The sequence below is a fragment of the Aplidium turbinatum genome, chromosome 9 (genome assembly GCF_918807975.1).
Source record: "Aplidium turbinatum chromosome 9, kaAplTurb1.1, whole genome shotgun sequence".
Taxonomy (NCBI): domain Eukaryota; kingdom Metazoa; phylum Chordata; class Ascidiacea; order Aplousobranchia; family Polyclinidae; genus Aplidium; species Aplidium turbinatum.
This window is the reverse complement of record NC_137480.1, coordinates 3,986,556-4,010,095: the sequence shown is the minus strand read 5'-3', so window position 1 is coordinate 4,010,095 and position 23,540 is coordinate 3,986,556. Positions and strand designations below refer to the sequence as shown.

Sequence of the window (23,540 nt, the reverse complement as noted above, 5' to 3'; positions counted from 1 at the left end):
AAAAATTAGCATTATTGGGGATGATACAGGGAAAAAGAAGCAGAGGTCGACAAAGATTAACTTATTTAAACAGCTTGAATTAATGGGGCACAAACACAACAGTCAAAACGAACGATTTTATACGAATGGCAAATGACAGAGAAGTTTGGAAGACCATGATCGCCAACGTCTGTATCAGATCAGGCCCATAATCATCATCATTATGACTGTATGAAAGCACAGACCATTTCTTGGCTCTCAATGTACAGAAGTATAGAATATATAATTCGAAACTGAACAAAAAGTTCGTGTGGATTCGTGAAGTAGCGTATTTTTCATGTCCATAAAAGGTCGGCCATATCGTGTTTTGACCGGCTGCATTGCTAAAATCACTTCTTCGCGTGGTTGTTTAAAATTGCCTATTTGAGAGAGCTGCCGTGCTAGTTTTGCTTGTTTTAAGATTTTTGTACTTCTGATAACTTCCCACTGCTGGTCGTTATACTTGCTGCGACATAAGTAAAACGTCTAATCTCACGGTGACTACAGACTTGAATAACAATCTTTCTAGAAGAGTCCTGGACATTTTGAGTAGTGAAAATTCATAATGCTAGTACTATTTCATATATTCAGATAGAGACAATTGTGGTGTTTAATAATGTGCATATCGTTTTGCTCAAACATTCCCGAATGTGAATTACTGGATTGAGCAAACAAAAACATGTTTATGATACTCATTTCATTCTTTGAAAGCACAACCTAATTTTACTAAATATGCAAGCTACAACGGCAAACACTTACACAAACACAATATTTTTTATTGGCTGAAATTTTATTTGTACAGAGGAGCAATTTCATTTAAAAAATACAACAAAGTGCTATAAAAATACAACAAAGTGCTATAATATGATAAAAACACGAAATATGTATAATAATTGAGTATTATACTTGTGAAGTTCTTGTCTGCACCACTTGCAAATGTTGACCATGCAACTCTGTAGGCAATAAATTTGGTGATATCACCACAAAGAAACGTGTTTTTTACATCGTATACAAGAGTCAAGCACTTTCTCATGCTCAATTTACAAGTTAATACAATTTTAAATATTTTTACGACACACTTCATAAAGTTCAGTAATTTTTCGCTATCCCATAATAGTCATTGCACCTGACTGTCATGACTTAAATTTTCAGGGTGCGATATTACCTGTTATGAACGTTTTTAAATATTACATTTACTACTAACAGCAACTTTGCTCATTTGAGGATAATTTGTAGGCTTATGCTTGCAAACTATTTTTTGCACTGCTTTCCATATAAAATATAATTTTTTAAATCCATGATCAGTGTTCCCTCTAAGAAAATTTTACGTTGAGGAAATATTTGGTTTAGTGAGCATGAGCATTTTAATGCTGAGTTAAAATGAATTACCAACTTTGTGAACCGAGTTTGGGAACCACTGGTCTAGAAGAAGTTTAATAAAAAGCGAACAAATTACACATTTATTACACATTAATCACACACACGGTATAAATGCGATAAGCGCAGAAGCGTTTTCTCCAAAAATAATGTTGAAGATCATTTTACTTTTAAATTTGGAAATTGCCAGTCCGCAAGAATGAGATTTTACTGCGCAAATAGTCTGGTGGTACTGCGCATTTGCTCAGTTGCGCACCTTAGAGGGAACACTGTCCATGATGCTTGACTTACAACTTAATTTCTAAAGACACTTATTTTTTATCATTTGAGTCGAAAAGTTTTGCAACGAAAAGCACTATGCTTACACGAGCGTATGTGATTTGACAAACTTCGTTTGTTCATTATTTACTATTTTTAAATGGTGTAGTTCTGAATCTTCATTGCTTTGATAGTTGAATAGACAAGATCCCTCCAACTACTCCCAATACAAAGGCGATCCAAGCTAGACCAAAACTTGCACTAAACTGAGCACCCGGGACCAGACGAGGCCCAATAGTTCCCGCGAATACTGCTACTCCAATCATCACAGCAATCCCTGAATGAGATGACAGTGTTAATTCTAGTCTTGAACCAACTTGCTAAACAAAGAAATTAGCGGCGGACAATAGACTACGAGAGTTCCATAATGGTTGCTAACGTTTCACACGCTCGTAAATTTTCTTCATAAAATTTCACAAGCAAGATTTCCAAACCTATAGGTTTAAGGTCGGCGTCGTCAATTTTACTTTTATTTTTTGAAAATATAAAGTCAAGACAATGTAACTATACCAACCATGGATGGTGGGACGGAGCAGCGGATAAGCTTTCCGATTATGCTAATCTGGTTCGGCTCCCAGCTTAAGGTGGTTGTTGATCAAACACCGCTCACATGGGTCTGCTACTATTCGGAGAGTTCCCTATTCGGCGAGAGCCTTTTTCGGAGAGTTCCCTATTCGGCGATTTTTTGAAAATCCAACGACGCCTTTTGTTTATTTAGAGAATTTTGTATTTTATTCCACAATATCGTTTCTTTTGCATTCCGACAAAGAAAAATAAATTGAAATGAAATTTAGCGAAAAATGTTTGAACTATTAAATTAAAATGTTTGCTCACATAAAATTGACATGTATCCTACGTCACCGTCTGTATGCAAACTTAGCTGACAGGGTACGATCAAAGCATTTTTCTGCAAACTGCGGCAATCGGACTTCTTTTCATCTCACCAATCTCTGTGACGTCACAACGCGAACTTTGACGCTGAAATTTTTGATTCAAGCTTGCTATTACGAAAATACAGGTAGAGGTATAGTGGAAAACAACTCTCACGCTCACTGTTTGTTTTGAAATCGTAAAGGTTGTTTTTTCAAGTCTATTGCGCTGTCTCGTAAAATAATTAATAGTTTGCAATGTTCTTCAACTGAACGAAACTGCACAAATGAAATAACGCACTACATCTCACAACAGTAGGCTACTTTTATTCAGCAATTAAAAAAAAAATTTACCAAAGTTTTCTGTTTAAACTTATGGACATGCTTTCCAACACTTCCCTCTCAAGCCGAAATAATTTGTCCGCGTCCATTCTTTGGAAGGTCGCCGACCTTGGAGGGTTGACATCAAAAGCATTTTATGTGAGCAAACATTTTAATTTAATAGTTCAAACATTTTTCGCTAAATTTCTTTTTAAATTATTTTTCTTTGTCGGAATGCAAAAGAAAAAAATCGCCGAATAGGGAACTCTCCGAAAAAGGCTGTCGCCGAACGGGAAACTCTCCGAATCGGACTCGCCGAAACGGGCCATTCTGGCTCACTTCTACCCAGGGTGTAATAAATTGAATGGGCATAGCTACTGAAGGAAAAGCGGCCGAGAGAAAAGAATGGGCCACCCTACTCTCGTTAGTGCGGAAAGCCTAGTATGATGAGAACCTTATCTTCTCATTCCCCAAACCTCATTAACTTAGTATGAAATCTTTACCTTCATACCAGCTATAGTGTAACCTAGCAACATCTTCTTTTGTGTGTTTATTTAGCCACAACAAACCAATTATGACATTGTATTTAGTGGCATCATTGATTTCGCAATAGTTTAAACCAGGGGTGTGCAAACCGTGGCCCGCAAAAAAGTAGCCAACGGGGTTTAAATCATGAGTAGCCCACTATACGATTTTCATTCATGTCTTAAGTTTGCAACGTTATGTTTTGTTTGGCAATTCGACAAGTTCAACCAGTGTAAAATCAAGCAAACAAATCTGTTTCTACAACCTTTGTAGTTACATCTTTTGACTGCTGTCACATTTGATCTGTGGTAGCCTAATTCTATTTGCTCGCAAGCAGCGCAAAATTTAAGACCGCAAAACCACTCGGTTACATGTCGTGCTATAAAAACAAATTTAGTTTTACGCTAATCAATTCAATCTTCAACGAATCTTAAGTTAAGCTTATTCAAACATAACCATGCCAAGTCAGCGAATGCAAATGGAATGCAATACCACTTTAGCAGCATTAGAAAATACAGAAATTATATCTAGCAAAAAAAATGAGCATGGCAAAAAACACATTTTGATCAACACAAAACTCAGTGTTGATCAAAATGCTTCAAGCTGCAATGCTACTGAGTATTGATCAAGATCAATACTCAGTAAATTATTTTCAAGCTGATCGCGTACCGGCAGTCAAGTGCTTGTGTACCGGTACATGTCCCACAGTTTGAGTAGCACTGGAATAAAAAACGATAGCAAAAAAAAAAGTAAGACGCACGACCAAAAAACATCAACGACTAAAGACAAACGTTTTTAACATCTGCTCACAACAAATCTAAAGTTTAATGTCATAGTGCTCAGTAATTTACTAGTTTACTTCTCTTTTGTTTAGTTAGTTAACGCATAGTTTTCCTACGGTACCTCCTACAATTGAAGTAATTCCCCCGCTTTTAGTTATTTTGTTTTTTGAATGCTTTATCCCCTGTCTAACAAGGATGACCCCGGCAAGTAGTACAATGGTCCCGATGATCATGAAAGCAAACGAAGCTCTTGTCCCGTCCAAAAGTTCCAGCACAAGGGTAGCTGAAAAAAAGACACAAGAAAAGAGTCACCCATTGATTGCATTGCGTTATCTTATTCACAATTCATGTGCACTCGTTTGTGGACTGGGCGTTGGCAAGCAGTCGCTTCCTTTCTTAACTGACTGAAGAAGAAAATCGATATCGTTAATGAAATGTAAACAAGAAGCCAAAATAAAATGTATTTATTTATCACGAGACGCGTCAAGGATCTCCCTTTACCGAAGACTGTCTCAAATCAATTTACGTTTTCCTATGAAGTGATTGCGGATTTACTTTATTCTCAAAATTTTAAATTATGATGGCTTGATAGGAAATATCTTAAATTAAACTAAGCATCTGTAATCTTATTCAAGAAAGTTGGGTCAAACTTTTTTGCACAGTTTTTTCATTTTTGTTTGTTAGAACTTGACATGAATTTGGTTAATACATTGTAGGCTACTTTTCATCATTGTTGATAGACAGCATATACTTATTATTGAATGTTTAGTTGCATTAGTCAATGAGTTGAGTGAAACATGTTTTGGCCTAACTGTCCTGGGTTAAGAGTTTTGCAATAGAAAAAACAACTCACTTGATACACAAGTGGCGCGGATACAAGCCCCAAAAAATCCAGTGTAGACCCCATTGAATGAAAACCAGGCTGGGGCGAAGGTCGCCGCTATGGAACAGAGAAACGCCAGCAACGTAACAGTCACAGAAGAAACTTTTAAACAGTTCATTATTTTTGTTACTTCTGGCTTATTTTGTAAACGTTGAAACAAATCAAAATTACTTCAAAATTACACGAAATCTGTAAAATCTTCACTGTTTTTTTTTTCTGCAAAAATATCGCAAAATATTTTTATACTTGAGATGAATAGTCTAGGTAGTTGGCGGAATCATTGTTTCATGTCTAGTTTGTTTTCTTTATTTAAATTTGATACAATTTCCCAACATATTTAATTGTTTATCCATCATAAGCATATGACGTAATTTTCTTATTTTTTCTGTTTCGTATTGTTTGCGTCATGGTAACATTTATCTACACTTTAACTATTTTCATCAGCTTCAGATACGCTCTTTGAAGTTAACGATTTTTTGTTTATAAATGCCATGTTTCTGAAACGAACGTCAAAGACAGGCAGAAAGTATTAGCTCAGTTTCGTCTGATGTCCCTTGCCTTGTATGATCGATTCAAAAGTGCGTTCCCTTTATAAAGGAATCTTGTTTTCAAAATCGTTTGGAAAAAGCAGAGAAATGACTCGTACATTATTTTTATTGCATTTGATAGAAAATCGCGTCGCATTCCCGTGATGCGTTTAATGATCAACATTTCTAACACTGCGTCACATTGTCATGACATCTCTATGAACCATAGACAAACAAAACAAAGTAACCTTAGGGGGATTAACATAATATATTACACACAAAACAAAATATATAACATAATAACTCAAACGTTTTCGACACGTACGTGTGTCCTCATCAGGAATTAATCTGCAATATACATAAATCGAACGTGTCGAAAACGTTTGAGTTGTTTTGTTATATATTTTGTTTTGTGTGTAATACATTATGTTAAACCCGCTGAAGTTACTTTGTTTTGCTTGTCTATGGTTCAAAAAAGCAAACTCTCTACCAAAGCTTTAACATCTCTATGATTCACACAATATTTTCACCACCATCATCATGTTATTTCCTCGTGATTGGAGTTGGGTACAATGCGCCATTGTTATCATACAAGATTGTTGAATTATTTACTTTACCCTAAAGTCGAATTGTTCCATAGGACATGTCCCAAATATCCCAAATTGAAGGTTGGTCTGATTTAATCTGTTTCTATGTCTGATTTGTTCCTTCGTGTTGTGCATATTTTCAACTGATACTATGATCCTCAAAAGCATTTGTTTAAAATTTGCTACGAACAAACTAACAATAATCTTCGTTCAAATAGCAGTAAATGAACTTGTCAAAATGTTGTGAAATTTGTAGCGACTTCAAATCCTTCCGATTATGTTTTAACCGTTACTATGTCATGCACACTAGCACACTGCTAAGCCGGGCAGGATCTTTTGAAACATTCCAAACAGTAGATGATTGAAACACAAAGAGTTTAGTGACGTTTTTGAAAAGCTTGAAACATGTTTTAATGTTCATAGCAACTCTGAAAAAAAAGTCTGTTATATCGCCTCGAAGATTGTTAAAACGTCACATCCTTGCACACTTTCTGAGCTGTGAATCCTGTTCTGGATTTAGGATTTATTAACCGGAAAAATCCACTTGTAGCAAGTGATTGATTTTTGCTTTTGTTAGAAATAGAGTAATCACTACAACTGACATAACGATGCGTTGGGAGTGTAGCAGGAATATCAGAACACAATTATGTTAAAAACATTTTACCTTTGAAAGACATTTTGAGATTGATTGATGGATTGCTTTGATCTTTATCCTTGGTCTAGGAAAGCTTCTTAGAGAGCTTGATTCTGGCAGTTTCGCTTACTTGTAAAAGGTTTGAGCCACCGACGCAGGCCCAGTCACCAAGGTTGACAGAATCAAGTTTCGGATTGTGTTGAAGTCTTGTTGCCGGGGAATTATTCTGTCCACTAATTGCCGCTGAATGGAGAACAGTCCTGAAATGCGTTGCTCAAGCGTACACCCCTAGAGCCGAACCAGTGCCGCTTGATCGTGAGTCGGGCGCGTTACCACTGAGTTACCGGGGCAATTTCAAATGAAAAATATTATGGCAGCAATATATTTCAATGATAACATCATTACAAGTGTTTAAAATTGTGGCCTTAATCTGGAAAAATGGCCATTTTGTCTATAATGCAAAAACGTTTGGCAGCCTTGAAAATATTCCTCTCGTTTCTGAAGCCTGAGTTGGAGCAAGTCTGTCACTGAAAGGAAAGATTAGGCTAATATTAGAGAGCATCCAGTCTTTGGCCTCATCCTCCATGACCAAGCAAATATTTTACTCACATGGTGGTTTTTGACTTGAATCAATTTGTGAAGTTTACCGATATTCAGTTTCGTTGCACACGTTCGTAGCTGGCAGTGTTTTACGACCCATAAAGCAATGAGTGGCTGCCAGCGAACATCAGAATTTAGTTGAGTCTAAACTTATTTTGGTCAAAATCTCTGCATTTTCCTAATCATTGAAACAGCGCCGTGCATCATGGCTGTGTACAATTTTAAAGAAAATTGCATGGGGTCTGAATGCACTAGTTGTCTGTTTTGTGGTCGCTTTTCCTACTACAAACACATGATGTAAAACTTAGTGAATATCACTTTTTCGTTCTTGTTTTACGGTGGTTTCGTTCTCTTGGAATTGTATGTCTCGTTTGGTCTAGTAGTGGGTCACCAAAGTCTGATATTTTTACGTTTTTCAGCAATCGAAAAACATCGGTTTATTTTGGCTGTTTGAGGAAGACTGTTGTTTCAACAAAATTCACTATTCAAAATTTCAATTGTGATTTTTCGACCTGTGTGAATTCATTTTCCAAACCATTTTTCTACTTCCATATGTGTCGGTTATTTTTTTGTGTGTTTAATACCACATGGTGTTAGTAATTTGAGGCGCCTATTGATATTGCTAAAATTCCATTCAGTTATTGCTCTTTCTTGAAACCATTTGCATGTGGGATTTTCCATGAAAATATTCATCAAACGGTTGCATTTTAATACCGTTAATAATTTTCAATATAATACGTTTTTATTTTGTTTGCTTTATTAAGCTTTCATCTTTTGTATCCATATGTTCACCGATTCATTCGGTAACTGCCGCACAAGCTTAATATGTAAGACAAGTATTTATACTGAACATTTTTTCTTGCTGTGTTTAATGATTTCACAATGATAGATTTAGGTTGGTGCTTGATCAAGGCTATGTCCAGCCAGCAAATCAATCCGTTTTATACATTAATTCAACGTCTGGAGACGTTGAATTGTTGGCTGTCGGGTTTTGACGTAAGGTACAAGGAAAAAAAACTCCGTCTTATTACAGGGTTTGTTTTTTTCAGGGGTGAGTTAACCTCATGTCCTGTCAGTCATGCTCTTGGTGGCTGTCAGATTGCGGGGGGACAATATCGATTGTGGATTTGTTTTCTGATCCATCGGAAAGTCGCTTGAAAACCGATAGTGTCAATAAATCATGTTTCGAGTGCAACTATTTTCAATGTGGGCGTAGAATGAGTCACTTTGATGGGTGAAAAGTTCACATCACGAGCAAAAAAGTCAGAACTAACTCGGAAGCAAGAGACAGTTGTGCTCAACCATGTATCAGTTTAAGTGCTAGTCGCACAACACCTTTATATCTCTTACATCTTACTTAGTATATAACGTTTATTAATCAGTTACGGTATTACTGTACTTATAAGTTAAACGCAACTATGTGACAGCGTAAAATGTAGTAACGCGACAATGTAACTCTCGGTCTCGGGTAACATGGAAAACACTTTTTTGTCTCTGTGCTGACTGCTGAAACTGTTTGCTTGTTGATGTTGTGGAAGTGAATCATGTAACTAAATTTAGAAATGAAACTAAACGTAAATAGTTTTCTCACTGCTACAAAATGTTACGATTTAGTTGCCTGTTATTTGTTTCCCATACTTTTGGGAGAAGAGGTTTTGTGCTGAGGCATGTGATGCCTTATCAATTCTATTGTGTTGCTACAATTGTTACAAGAGAATTTTTTTATTTACATATTTAACGTTTTGCAACATGCAATTTGTTTAAAGTGTATGTACGTGCTATATGTTTTTCAGACGTTATAACTTTACAGAAGATCTCTATTTGGCAAACTTCATTTTGACAACTGTCAACACAGATCGAAAACTATACAGCCACGCTGTGAGGAATATAGAAGCCGCCGTGCAGCTCGCAAAAACTATCGCCAACAAAGACCTGTTGTTTCAAGCCTTGGACCTTTGCGCGCAGGTGATTCTGTTGTATTTGCCTCGTTCACACCATACAGGGTGAAGTTCGTGTTTGTGAATTAGTGGAAACGACGACAAATTTGACTTTGCAAAGAAAGGAACGACAAGGCCAGTCAACAATGGTTCCACTCTTCATTCAGCGGCAACAGCAAGTGGTAACACCTCTCGGTCAATCTAGACATGACCAGGCCTGGTTTAAAACTACTTTTAGAAATATTGCCATTCCAAGCACGGTACTGCAGTACTGCTCTACAGCCAGGATTAATCTCACGAAGAGGCGTTTTCACACAAGAAGACTAAAATATATTTTTATGCAGCCGAAGTTTGTGTAACATTCCTGTTTTTTTTGTTTTTTTATAAAATGCTGAATCGGCCAACGAGACTTGCTTACGCGATATTTTCTGCATTTGTGTAAAACTTATTGGAGGTTTAAAGTCTGATTTTGATTTTCAAGTTAGTCTATTTTGAGTCTTCTGAAAACACCAATTAGAAAAATGACAATAAAAAATGTAACTTTGATCCAGTAGTAGTGCCTGCATGACGCAGTTTTTCTGCCCAATCTCCTGAGAATCGATTCCCAAACTTTTTCTATTTGCGCACCACCAACGCTACAACCAGAAAATCTCAAAAATATATAACAAAAGGCAAGTAAGTTTAACGAATATCAGCATTGGTTCCACTGGTACCTTGAGTGGCTTAAGATAATTAAGCTTTTTAGCTGTCGCATAAGTAGAAGACCAATAAATAGGCTGCACTACTACTGCTAGCATCAGTAGCAACATTGAAAACTGACAAGTTTTGGCGTTTCTCTTGAACAACCTTGGTCAGAGGTTCTCAAACTGCGCGTGGTTTCAATTTTTCAAGGACGTCGCACAATGATTCCGCTTCGTATATAAACTCAATTGCGATAATAAAACGCTTATACATATTTTATTCCTTGGCATGTGCATTAGAAGTCATTAGTACGAAACTGTAGCTATCGATTATGGTTCAACAATTACATGGCGTAATTCTAATTCACTTCGCTGCGAGACAAATGAAGGATGGAGACACAAACAAGTAAATAAAAATGGCTGAAATTTCCATCGCTGGGTGCGGCGCAAGTCCAACAAAATTTTCCAAAGGCGTTCCAACGAAAAAGTTGAAGAACCGCTGATCTAGGTGTTGCATCATAAACACTTGAATTGAATCCCCTTCAAATAAAATTGATTATGACGTAATAATGCATATTGTGTAATCCGAAAGTTCGCTGAAACTCTATTATTTTATTTTAACTACTGTCTACTGTACACTTGTACACAGTGCTGTATTGTGAACTTAAGTGAGTTTCTCGCGTACCACCTGAAAGACTTCGGCGCACCACAGTTTGTGAAGCACTGCTCTTGGCAGATTGAATCAACCTAGGCTGGTGTGAAGGCTGTGTCGTGCAAGATTGAACAAAACATTTTCATGCAGGTACATTTGATGATGGAGAACATTCCTGCTGCCAAAGCTGCGCTCAAAAGGCTATATAAGCTAAATGTGAAAGGCCGGGATGAAATTGAGCCGAAACTTAAAACAGGTATTTCATGTTCACTCTTGTACATCCAATGAAACGGGATTCAAATTGATTTGCGTATATCAACATTACTGTTTGTCACAAAGGTTTCTTTTATTAATGGGCATATGTTATGATGTTGACTTGTAGGCTACTGTTTATACTATAAACATACCGGTATATATCGAATATATCGGTCGAAAAATATACGACTCCGGACACGCCAAATTCATTCCGACTCCTTAGCCCTGGTAATATTTTCTCACAAAAAATGTTCTCTTAAAAAATAATTCAGAGGGAAGATATTCCTCTCTGTAAAACATTTCATAAAAATTGGATTCACGTTGTGAATGAAGGGTTTTATTACACACTGTCAATGTACTTTTGCTGATATGGAGATTTTGCAATGATCCACTAACTTTTTTTTATCTGGTGTTGTAAAGTTTTTACTTGATTGATTTCTGCTGGTGTCAGTAGCTGTGCTTTACTGCTCAATACTTCAAGCTTTGCGTTAAATTTCTCAAACCTTGCAGTCGTCAAAATGTGTCGCGTTCATTCCGAGATTTCGTCATCAGAAGACAAACAGAGATTGTTTGGTCTGCACGAGGCATTGTCCGATATGTACTGCACCATGGCCTGTTACAATCCCGCTGTGAACCATTATAAAATCCAGGTGAACATTTCTGTTATTTGCTTCAGTGCTTCTCGCAACATTGTAAATTAATATGCTTGTGTCCTAACCTACGCCTGGGACAGACATGACATAACTGCCGAGCATATAGTTCATTGCTGTGGTTTTTAACCTTTTTTCTTATTTTTACACCACTTTGAAATCTGCAATCGCTTCTAGCACATCTTTTAAAATGGCAAAAAAGCTGTAGTCACTCATATTCAGGATATAGGTTACAACCCCTGGTATCAAGTCACAGTTTCTGAAGCCATTTTATTACTAACCTTCATGAATTAGCATCCACGTACTCTCTAATGTCTAGGAATACCTCTCCCACCCTTAGTGGTGTGACCACCCCTGGTTCATTAGAAGTTGAAGTGGACGCCACACCGACACGGTTAGTCAAACACAACATGCTCTAAACTTGGAGCTAGTGAGTGTTCAGCTGCTGATAACCAGAAACAACTATCTGTAGAACTTTTGTTAACTTATAAAGTGGTTTCATTTTCTTTCTTAGGAAAAATTGCTAAACGACCTACCAGAGGTCGACTCCCAGCAGAAGCGCTCCGTGTATTTCTCAATCGCATCAACACTGGAAGATGCTGGCGACTTTGAAGAGGCGATAGATTATTACAACATGGAGATAAACAGCACGACCAACAAAAGCGAGGTTTGATCTTCTAATTGTGATGGTACTTGTTCGTTGTTCCAATAGGCAATCGCAGCGGATTAAGTGCGCCGAGAAAACCTTTGTTTTTATAAGCACTTGAAGTCCTCTTGCAAGAACTTGATTACCACATGACTGCTATCTTTGTCTGAATTTGCTGAAAAATTGTTACAACAGTTAATCTTTTCTAGTACTATTTACGTATTGTTTACAAATCTAGTTTGGGTAGAACGTCGAAGCGTTTATACTTCACTGTTGCCGCGCGTACTGACGATTTGGAAACAACCAATTTACGGTTTCGTTATAATACAAATAAGAATGTCTTATTTTACGTCCATTGCGATGACATACAAAACGCTTCGTTCACATACTCAACTCAATAGACAACAGGAAGCAACAAAAAACGTAGTCAGCTGGTTCCATTGCTTTTCATGCTAAAATGACTCCCTGACACACAGCCGCGTGCTTTGGAGCGGTGTCGAACTGACTTCCTTTTGAATGTCGCGCAGACATTCTCACCACCATTAGAGCTGTTTTATTTAAATACTTGAAAAAATATGTTTTGTCGTTCTAAAATTTCCATTAAATTTTCTACAGACGCTGAATCAATGTAAAGTGACAGTTTTTGTAAGCTGGTAATTCCTTATTTTTCAGCACTGCAAAACCTGGTCACACATCGCTAACTGCCTTGAAAAACAAGAAGCCGCTTATAGCAAAGTGGAAAACGCTTTCCAGAAAGCATTGAAATGTTGTGAAGATGTTCAAGACGATTTACAAAAGGTAACAAACTTACGATTTATCATTTATGTAAACAAGGCGTTGAAGGTTTTTTGTCGAAATCTACCACCTCATTAAAGAAGCAATACTCCAGTACTTTCAGTAAAGGATATCCCCTATCGTTTCTCTGTATTGCTACGTAGCTTTTGTATAAATCCAATATAAAAACAGATGAAGAAGAGTGTTTTGTGAAGAAATCATCATTTTTTTGTACTGAACCAGCTGCGATTGTTGGTGGTACTTATGGAGGCTCAGGTTTCCTACAAACAACGTCAGAAAGCATCTTCAACCAGGCAGGAGATCGCTGCTTTTGAGATGAAACTAGGCGTCTGTGTGGATGAGTTGAACGACGAGAGCATTGAAGAGGAGCCATGTCATAACTCTTGCCCTGTGGAAGACAGTGAGGAGCTTTTCAATGCTGAGATGCTACTGTCCGATGAAGGTGACAAAACTTCGATTTATCCACAAACTACTGATACTAGTAGCAGCAGTGATGTATGACGCTTTTGTAGGTTCACGTCTTTTTAAGCCAGTTTTTAAAATATCTTCGCATTGGTGCTCTGTGTCGTAACCACCTGGTAGCGCAGTCTATAGACTGATACTTTATGGACGTGACGACTAATAGTCCACATCATCAGTTCCTTTATCAGGAAGTAGACCCTTTCTGAGTGATGACAATAGCGAGGGCCACCTGACATTCGATTCGACCGAACCAATCTCTGTCAGTTGTGATTTTTCATTTAGATTGTTTTCCTGCACTTTTAAACCGTGTCACAGTCGTTGCGCCTACTTGCTGTAGTTTTTGCAGTTATCGAATCAATCTTAAAAATCACGTTAAACTATTGTCAGTGCAACATTAGAGAAGACTATATTCTATATATTTTCTCATTCGTCCTCAGGCGTTTAACTGCGCAACGTCGGTAACAGTCCAGATGGACTGGCCTTTTTTGTTACTCTTGCGTGTTTGTTTCGTGACTGTGCAGCGATGAGCGAGTTTTTGAATATGCTTATAAAACTGATAATAAGCATAATAGTTTAGAATAATCTTGTATCTAAGTAAGTATCTAAAATTCTACATAAACTCAGTACAATACATTACAAAGATTATAAGGACATGTAATGTATTGTATTGAGTTTAAATGTGACCGTTGTTGGTGCGTTCATAAACGTACTTGCACTGATGAGAATTTAGTATCTAAATAAGTTCTGAATTATTTTTGTGGACCGTGAACCATTGCTATGGTGACCCGTGCCGATTTGATGCCAAGTTTTTCAGATTGCTCGGAAGATCAGGAAGGACTTCGACGAAGAAAAAAAACAAACTTTTCAAAAACAAATGAAAAGGGAGAAACTCTGTTACACCGTGCCTGCATAGAAGGCCAAATGAAAAGTGTGGAAGTCCTCATCAAACAGGTAACCTGAGAGTGAAGACTACAGCATAATATGATGTATTTCAGTTCAGGAGTTCTTTAAGGCAGTTTACAGTGGACAACACATTGTTCAGAACTTCAGACCTAGGGTCACAAAATGTTTATGAATGCTTTTACTGCCAACAAAAATCAACATTTTACCCGTAGACGATGTTGTTTTTCCGTATTGATTTGTTTCTTCTTGTTTAGGGTCATTCTGTGAACCCACGTGACTTCTGTGGCTGGATACCTCTCCACGAAGCTTGTAACCATGGCTACGAAGGTTGGTTCAATGCGAAAATATTTGTTAACTTCAAATAAACGTTTCCCAACGCAGGATTTGCAGCAACCAATCATGAAAGTTTGATCATGTATTTTTTGTCTCAATCAGGCTTTCGCCACATAGATATTGATGCCACATCTTCACCCATTATGTGTCTTCCGCTAAGAAAAGTGTCTTTATTGTCTTCGAATAGCCATGAACATTTGAACAATCACGTTTTAAACCTTAACATTAAACCACAATTGATTTATGCAGAAAATGTGTCAAAAAATATCTTAAATCCAAGAGTATTTTAAGCAACTGAATGACAATTTTTGTAATCCTGGATAATTTCTCTATTGTTTGTCAAAATTTGACAATCATTGGAGTTGTGATAAAATGGCTACTAGCGTTTAAACTTTATGCGAAATGAGCGTCACTTGAGAATTCAGTTGAAATAACAGCCTGTTAAGATTAATCACTTTGTAAATATAGATCCCACTACTGTAGCATTGTGTTTCTATGACCAAGAAAAGTGACTTCATTGACCTTAAATCCCCATCTATGACGTCTCGCCTTTAGTACCAATCGACTTTCCTCATTTTGACAAGCCGATGCTATTGCTAACGGTGGAATAGCCATTCCAATAAAGACTTTTACAAATTTTGTACGCTATTACGTCTATTCTACGTTTTCAGACGTTGTAAATACGGTTATATTTTTTGAATGATACGTGACCCTTTGTATCCAGACATTGTCACATTTTTACTCCAAAACGGAGCGCATGTCAACGATCGTGGAGGCAGCTTATGTGGCAGCATCACACCCATCAACGACGCAGCCATCAACGGACATTTCAACATTGTTGAACTTCTTCTCGACCATGGGGCGGACCCAAGCATAGCCAGCACACAGGTGGGGGTCGGGTTGGGGTTGTCAGGGGTGGATACATTTTTTATTGGTGGGTCTTGACTGCTCTGCTTTTATTCTAAACCAAATCTTTATAATGGCACTGAAACTATAACATTAAAATGCGTCAGCACGGACAAAAAATCTCTTGTTAATGTAAATATTGGTTCATTTAATAAACCAGGGAACTGGAAAGCCAATTAGTTCTTCAAGCTTGTCGCTAAAATTTAATTTTTTATTTTTTTCGTCATCTCTTTATTATTAGCAACTGAACTATGTTGGTTATCATCATTATCTATTGGACATGGGGTGCAATACATATACTGGCCTTTGCTTCTGGTGCATTGAGATGGTCAGGGGGGATTTTTCGTTCCTGAGGTGTGGTAAAGACTCAAAGAACTTGCGTGGATCCTTTCCTAACTCCAGCAACTACGTTGTAATTTTAAAAGGCGCTTTAAATTTTGAAAGCATTTCAACAACCAAAGCTTTAAATTCTTCCGCCTCGCACCTACAAACGTATTTCTTCATTTGTACCCAACAGTGTTGTGTTTTATTTTCCAACTAGGGCAAAACAGCACTGGACTCCCTCGTCCACTACTACCAGCAACACAAAGAAGATCTGGACAGCAGCAGCAAGCGAGATTACAAGGCTCTGTATGCTCGGCTGAAAAACGTAAGTGAATGGTTATGCCTGGACGCAGCCTGGTTATTAGGAATAGTTGCCATGAATCTAGTCACATCCCATCGCACTTAGGTTTGTGTAAGGATGCCATCATGGTGACATTTATTTACGTAAGAGTTACCTCACTGTCATAAAGTTTAAGTAAGTGGGATGTTTTCATTTTTTGTTTAGACACATTAGAACATGAAATAAAACGAATGCTTCTTTGCATGGATTGTTTCATTTTGGGCTAATCCGTATATTTGCAAAAGCCAACTATTGAAACCACCGGGGGTGGCGAAACCGAGTTTAGTTAAAATTTCAAATTTTCATTTGCTTACGTTTGGTTGATGTGAAATGCTTGAAAATCGCGATGAATTCGAAACGATGGTTGGACTAGTTGAGAAACTATTGAACCTAAAATTCCACTCCTCATGATCCAACAAACATTTTAAAGTCAAACTGTTTTCTATCTTCAAAGATAGAATTCAGTTGAAACAGTTGGTTGTTACCAAAACTTGCCTAATAATAAGATGAATATTCCACTGCGCATTCTGGTCTGTTTTCTCAATGTGAGTTTCTGGTTACTGCGTTTGCAACTGCTCATCAAGGATGAAAGTGGCATCTTCCTTGTTATCTCTAACTGCGCTGGTTTTAGATTCCTCTACGTGTGAAGAGTAACTGCTTGAATCCCACTGAAGAATCTTCAATTAATCTCCTTCACTTAGAAACGGATGGAAATTCAACTTCAAACGTCTCCGCCCTGATATCTGATGATGACATGGATGCAGTAGCATCACAAGAATCCCCCCAAGATTTCCATCGGGACTCATACAGCATCAGCAGGAAGAGAACGACGCAATCTCTTAATGATCTTGACGACGAGTTGCCGACCTTGAAGAGAATTTCAAACGCACCTAGAAAGCAACGACCAAAATTGGCAGCAGGTTCTGTGCAACCGAACCAGTCTGACACGTCATTTGTCTCTGCTTTTGGCTGCCTTTCTCATGCCAACCGACGTCACAATAGTTCTACTGCGCAAAGGTTCTTCAAAGATCATTTCCCGATTCCCAATGAAACTGTGCCACCCCTTCCTTGTGACGCTTTAACGGCTGATGATGACCATATCGTGGACGATGATGATTGGTTGGTTCTTGATGACGATCCTTTATCTCAGCCAATCAAAAGACATAAAAGAAGCACAGCAGTACCACGTGTTCACCCAGCTTCACTAAGTCAGTGGTTGAACCATGAAATCCCGGATGAAACAGCAACATCGCTAAGCAGTGAAGTTGCTCAAGCCCCCCCGCCAGTTCAGACAATATCTCCCCCCACTGTGGGATTCCGAATAAAAGTAAAAGTCAACGATAAAGTTTTTATGTTTGCTGTTCCTGGGAGGTTAGTGTTGCGTCATATTATGTTAATTTTACATTAAATTTCGTGGTCTGAATAAAACATTAGCAATTGAAGTTTACTACGAAACAGTGCGAGTGGTTTTAATTACAAGAACGATCTTGATACTCAAGAAATATCAGCTAGTGGAGTTTGCATGCTTGTGTGCGGGTTCATCATATTCGTGGCTCACTGCTGTTCGTTTAAATATAACTTGCCTCACACACAACTATTTCAGGGACAAGACGATTTTGTGGCTGACCGAGAAAGCCTCCAACAGATTCGAAGAAGTAACCAAGTTGAAACCGAACATCTCCTTGTCAACTCTTGATGGATGCTTGCTATCACCTGATGACGCTGTTTGCGACGTTCTCAACAACAATGACACCGTGGAAGGAAACGTCGAGTCATGGTCTGCAGTTCCGTTTTCCCAACAATATGCTGAGTCATGTTTTAAAGAGAAACGGCGTAAGTCTCCGTATACTTATAAATAAGGTTCCATTTTGTTTAGAATATTTCAAACTAGGTCTACCTTTTGAAACAACCCGCATGCTGAAGAATTATTTTTTTTATGTGTTAGCTTTCACTTTGCGCCCACTTGGCACTATCTCTCTAGCTCATTTATTCAGGCGCCTGTTTTAGTGCCAGTACACGTGGATTTGATCCCCTGTGTTGATTCATACCAAACACTTTATAACAATGGCACTGAAATTTTGTCCCTGCTGAACAATTCACACTGGGAACGTTGGCTTAAAATAATAATATTCTATGCTGCACCTCCACACGGCAAGGCCAGAACTACCTGCGTTGCAAACCACTGATAGCGACGATGGATGGAACGTTATTCACACTTTCAACATTTTATATCTTTTAAATCTTGTCATCATTTTCAGCTGTTTTACCTCAAATCAAGGAATCTTGCAAGAAATGTGAAACAACGAAAATCTTTCAGCTTCAAAACCTCGGCTTCTCGTTCACAAGGCATCTGAAGCCTGTGGTGAGTCTCAAGCAGCTGGTTGGTTGGACAGCAATTTTGCTTATTTATTTCTGCCCATGAAATTATTGAAGTCCGCGAGTGTTCTGAGCATCTTACGTTGCCGCTTTGGGTAGTGATTTGTCTTCCTCGTCTAGACATGGCCGCATCTATTGCACGGTTGTACAGTGGCGCGGGAACTATTTTTCTCCAGGGGGGGCCGAAGCTTCCGTAGTGTTGTCAGTTTCTGGGGGGCTTCGCCCCCCAGACCCCCCTTATGCAGGTGAACTTTAAGAGCGGGTTGTAAGAATTCGGTCCCCTCCTGTGCAAAAAACGACGCCAAATCACACACTTTGTTATTGTAACAAATGAAGAACGGTAACAACAAAGCAGCTGTTCAGGAAATCAATATGAAATACGCTTCCGAAGAGTGCTTTTCGCTCAAGTGTTTTTTCTATAAACTGTGTCATGAGTTCTTTGACATCGACAGTGTTTTGGTGGACATAATCATGTTTTTATTTGCGCCCATTGCGATAACATACAGTACACTGCGATCACAGATGCGATACGACAGGAAGCAGCGAAGTGACATATAGTTTTCGAGTCAGCTGCTCCCCTTATTTTGGCTTGCCTTTAGCCTAAGTGTCTTTCGCCGAGACGCAGCCGCGTGCTCTGGAGCGGTGTCGAACCCACGTCCTTTCGGACGTCGCGCAGACGTTCTCACCACTCGGCTACGCAGCCGACGACTACGCAGCCGGACATGCATCAACGCAAGATGAGTAAGTCTTTTTTGTGTCATTGAGCTTCTCAAGCATGTTTTCAGGCGTTTAGAGCAGAAAAAGAACGTTCTGATGATGCAGCTGAAATCGGGAGGCAAAGACAGAGCTCCACGAATTTCCGCGTTTCTTTGAAAAGATCTAGTGCTTGGAGGTTTAGTTGCGATAGTATCTCAGCAACCTTTTTAACGGAGTTTGCGATATTTCCACTTACAACATCGCTGAGCAAGGTAAGTTGCGTTTTTAGGAGATTATTCTGATGGCATCGGGTAAGCTGATCTCAGTATCAGACCTTTCGTCACCGTTTGCACAGCTCAGAAGGGCCTTCTCTCTGTTATCTACTGTAAGCAGATCCGCCTGGTCGATCTTCGATCAAGCTCAATTTGAATCAAATCAAGGGCTTCGATGTAGGCCTTATTGCCGTTTCCACGCTCCTCCCGCAGACGACAAAGCATCCGATTCCTCTGTGTTTCGAAATCTTACTGGAGTTTTGCTCACTCCGGGATCTTTTGGCGTCTTTAGGTTATTAGCAGACGTAAAGACGTTCGCTGCTTCTATAGGCTTGTAAACGGATTCATATTTTCTGAGATTTTTTATCCGTTTGTGGAGAATGGTGATGGATTCTAAAGCTGTAGAAGCAGAGATCTTCTTGTTTTGGAGCTATCTTGCGACGGCTTCTGCAGGCTGAAAAACTTTACCGCTGCAGGTAATCGCAAAATAAGGTCGCATCGTGCGTGCTTGTTTTACCAAGCCGAATATCTTTGTACGTGCGTCTCCTCTCATTGCACTATCTTCTGTCATGTCTGTCAGACATTGCAACAGGGTAGGGTAGCACTTAACAACACGAGCGAGGGCAGAAGCACGAACGCACCAACGAGTAGGACACAAAACCAGCAAATTGCAGGCAACTTCATCGGAACCAAAAAGCGACATGAATAAATATTTACAACTGCAACTGTTTAAACGAAGTGGGCATCGGCAACAAGCCTCACCTCCTTTACAACGTTATGTACCTTAAATTGTCAGAATTTTCTAGGGAGGGCTGAAGCAATTATCGAAAATTCCAGGGGGGGCTGCAGCCCCTTGAGCACCCCTACTTCCCGCGCCCTTGCGGTTGTAGTCAAATTCTGGGCTAACTCAGTATCAGTGACGTCATGGCTTGGACTGGTTTTCCTTCCAGCGGAAACAACGATGTTGTAGAAATTACTTATTGATCGAATTATTGCTTTTCCTCTCCTTTTTTCATTTCAATAATGATATACAGTTATACACTATAGTAGATATCATCATCATCTAAACTCGGTTTTGTCCACTAGTGAGAGTGGCCGATTCTTATAGATACGTTTTGTAAATTCACCTTTCCGTGTAGTTAGTTTCAATTGGTTTGAAGGATGCTTTCATTTTAAACTTATTGCTCAGCGGTAGTAGGTATATACTTTTTGTGATTGAATTTCCATCTTTTAGATCCAATGCTTAGGACAACAAGAATTAGAAAAGATTCTGTTGCCTGGCAACCGGTTAGGTGACGTTGGAATGACGTTGCTCTGTGACGTGTTAAGCCAACCGTCCCCACGCGCAAAAGTCCAACTGATCGAACTCGACTTAACATGCAGCGGACTGGGGAATGGCTCATTGAACGCAATGTCAAAATGTGGCTTTGCGAAGGTAGGTACACTACATGCTTTTATACCGCAACCACTTTTTATTGATTTAATGTAATTGAAGGTACATAGTTGGAAGGTTGGGCGGATGAATACAGTTTTAAACCCAGAAGCTGCACTCATGCTTCAGAAAACGTTCAAAATTCTTGAAATTTTTTGACTTGATCATAGGTCGGAACTGAAGTAATCTTTCCACCAAGGCAGAAACTATACAGTGTTGAGAAAATTTGTTGATAGGTTTTTACATTATTTTCTTGTAGATTCCCAGTAGCTATCAAAGTTTTCTGCATTTGTTTCATATTTAATGAACGAACAACTAACTTGATTAACGCTGTTAATTTCTCTATGATAGCACCTGACCCATTTGAATCTGTCGTATAACCCTTTGGGTGGCTGCGAACATCTTGAAGGGGTTTTAAAGGTGATGGAAAGTTTGAAGATTCTCATCCTAAGGAATTGTTGGTTATCGGAAAACTCATTTTCAAATTTTTCTTACCCGTTTGAAGGTAATCTGTTGCCATTTCAAAAGATTATTTTTCATGTCTCAGTTGCAGATGCGATTTTCATAGTGAAGCCAAACCTTGTGTTTAAATAGTCTTAAGATATGAGATGGTTTTGTAAATGTCTCTTTTGCAATAGAACCAAAGTAGTATACAAAGCAGTAGTGACGTTTCGAAGTATTTAGGCTGCGGCAATTTTAGCTCATGCATTTCTGTTATATTTTGTTGTTTCTCTGCAGCCGATTGTAGCAAGAACTCCTCACAATCCTTGTTTGTTCACAATTTTTGTTGTTGTTACTATTTATATATATTAAAAAGATCATCACAATTCTATGCCAACTTAAAATTGATTGTTTTTCTGGAAGTTTTTTTTTACATTGTGTAGAAACGTTTAAAGAATATTTTCAACACGTCAGGGCTCCAACAGCTGGAGAAGTTGGATCTTTCCAAGAACTGCATCGGTGCAAGAGGAGTCCGGAGCATTCTCAAGATCCTGAATCGATCCAAGATGAAAATCATTGATCTGAGTGAAGTGGCCGACTTCTCCAATGATCACGTGATCATCAAGTGAGAGAAAGATCATTCATCGATGCTACAATATATGTTTTGATCCACTTTTATTGAAGATTTTTACCCACAGACCCACGCTTTATGTGATTTGTTGGCTTACGATGGCTGCACGCAAATCAAATGTCAAAGGAATATCTGTTATAAATGTAATGAGTACTCGGAACCCTTTTTTGAAGAGTTATTCTGACACTTTCACATGCTTGTAAATGTTTTGAACAATTGATGCAAGTGAAGCTGCCCAGGGTGATATACATTATACAATATACATACATACTATATTTTACAGGCTATACTTGCTGTGTGAGTAATATTTTGTGTTATGGCATTTTTTTGTCAGTTACAATTGGCCAATGGCCATGGGCACTTAGGCAGTCATCACAGTATATTCATCTGCTGGATTTCACTTTTTGTTTCCAAACTTTCCATTTTATTTTTCAGCCACATTACGAAGTTTGTTGACAAGTCAGCCAAGGCCATCGAAGTTCTTGATCTTTCAGGCAATCACTTGATTCAAAGCCACGTTGCTCCTCTCAGGTGCGTTGCAAATATTTGTGAGGTTTCGTATCAAATAAATTCATAAACTGCAAACGTTGTTTGGTTTTGCAGAGTTTATGTCCTATCTGCTTATTGATAAGCCATCCCTGATGTAGCCTACGTTGTTGGCTGCCCAGCCTGACACCTCTGTGGATAAGCAGGTTAAGCAACTTGCTGTGCCAACAAAAACACAGCAAGATCAATGGAACAATTTACAGTAAATACAGTTCGACTGAAACTTTCGCCGTCTCTCTCGGTAGCTTGATTTGCGTCTGTGGTTCAAAACCTCTACAAGTATGCGAAACTTCCAGGAACGGGGTAAACCTTCCAAAACGGTCTCAGCCCGAGCACTCATTCCATCAACATGATGGAAGATATGAAGAACTTTCTCTTCTTACTTTATTAATCTTGTTTATTTCACCGGATGGACCGATGGAGCGAGTACGTTGGCTACAGTGCTCTGATTTGTCTAAATTTCAACCTGGGTCTAGTAAGACCATCCACTGCAGAGGTGGGAAAACTACGGCCCGCGGGCCGTAAGCAGCTCGAGACAATTTTTGTGCGCTCGCGAAAGCCTGAAGCAATTACACAAAAAAATAATAATAAAATTGCTTGACAATTTTAATTGCTAGAATGACTTAATTGAACTTTTTCCTCATGTATGTCATCTTGATAAAGATAAAATATGCAGTAGTCTTTTTATCGCATTGTAGTGGTTTGTTACCCCAGCCACATTGTGTTCTTAAGTGATGTGCAGTTTTAGCAATGTGCATCTTGTCATTTGTGTACTCAGCCATCTCGCACCGCTATCGTGTCCAAGCATCCGATTTCTAAACA

General features: G+C 38.6%; 2 protein-coding genes across 2 annotated transcripts in view; one reads left to right on the top strand and one right to left on the bottom strand.

Moving 5' to 3' along the window:
* Window positions 1-23,540, top strand: part of LOC145777455 (tonsoku-like protein) — a 51,813-nt gene that overhangs the window by 25,904 nt on the left and 2,369 nt on the right. Inside the window, exons 6-22 of the mRNA XM_082588829.1 lie at window positions 9,235-9,406; window positions 10,861-10,966; window positions 11,476-11,615; window positions 12,130-12,282; window positions 12,934-13,059; window positions 13,279-13,498; window positions 14,333-14,469; window positions 14,676-14,748; window positions 15,479-15,642; window positions 16,202-16,309; window positions 16,956-17,695; window positions 17,928-18,157; window positions 18,583-18,686; window positions 20,903-21,103; window positions 21,452-21,667; window positions 21,985-22,166; window positions 22,608-22,703. Of these exons, the coding sequence (XP_082444955.1) occupies window positions 9,235-9,406; window positions 10,861-10,966; window positions 11,476-11,615; window positions 12,130-12,282; window positions 12,934-13,059; window positions 13,279-13,498; window positions 14,333-14,469; window positions 14,676-14,748; window positions 15,479-15,642; window positions 16,202-16,309; window positions 16,956-17,695; window positions 17,928-18,157; window positions 18,583-18,686; window positions 20,903-21,103; window positions 21,452-21,667; window positions 21,985-22,166; window positions 22,608-22,703 (3,168 nt within the window). The remainder of the gene's footprint in view (window positions 1-9,234; window positions 9,407-10,860; window positions 10,967-11,475; window positions 11,616-12,129; window positions 12,283-12,933; window positions 13,060-13,278; window positions 13,499-14,332; window positions 14,470-14,675; window positions 14,749-15,478; window positions 15,643-16,201; window positions 16,310-16,955; window positions 17,696-17,927; window positions 18,158-18,582; window positions 18,687-20,902; window positions 21,104-21,451; window positions 21,668-21,984; window positions 22,167-22,607; window positions 22,704-23,540) is intronic.
* LOC145776932 (uncharacterized) lies at window positions 633-5,301 on the bottom strand. Its single transcript, XM_082588174.1, has 3 exons — window positions 5,064-5,301; window positions 4,332-4,493; window positions 633-1,990 (listed from the first exon to the last, which is right to left on the bottom strand). The coding sequence occupies exons 1-3, from the start codon at window positions 5,209-5,211 to the stop codon at window positions 1,833-1,835; spliced, it is 468 nt and encodes a 155-aa protein (XP_082444300.1). The 5' UTR covers window positions 5,212-5,301; the 3' UTR covers window positions 633-1,832.

Bases quoted from the DNA above. Each gene is read 5' to 3' on its own strand.
- LOC145776932 (XM_082588174.1), bottom strand. From the start codon at position 5,211: ATGAACTGTTTAAAAGTTTCTTCTGTGACTGTTACGTTGCTGGCGTTT. The intron at 4,494-5,063 runs GTGAGTTGTTTT...TCTTTTTTTCAG, and splicing joins CCGCGCCACTTGTGTATCAA to CTACCCTTGTGCTGGAACTT. The intron at 1,991-4,331 runs GTACCGTAGGAA...CATCTCATTCAG, and splicing joins AATTACTTCAATTGTAGGAG to GGATTGCTGTGATGATTGGA.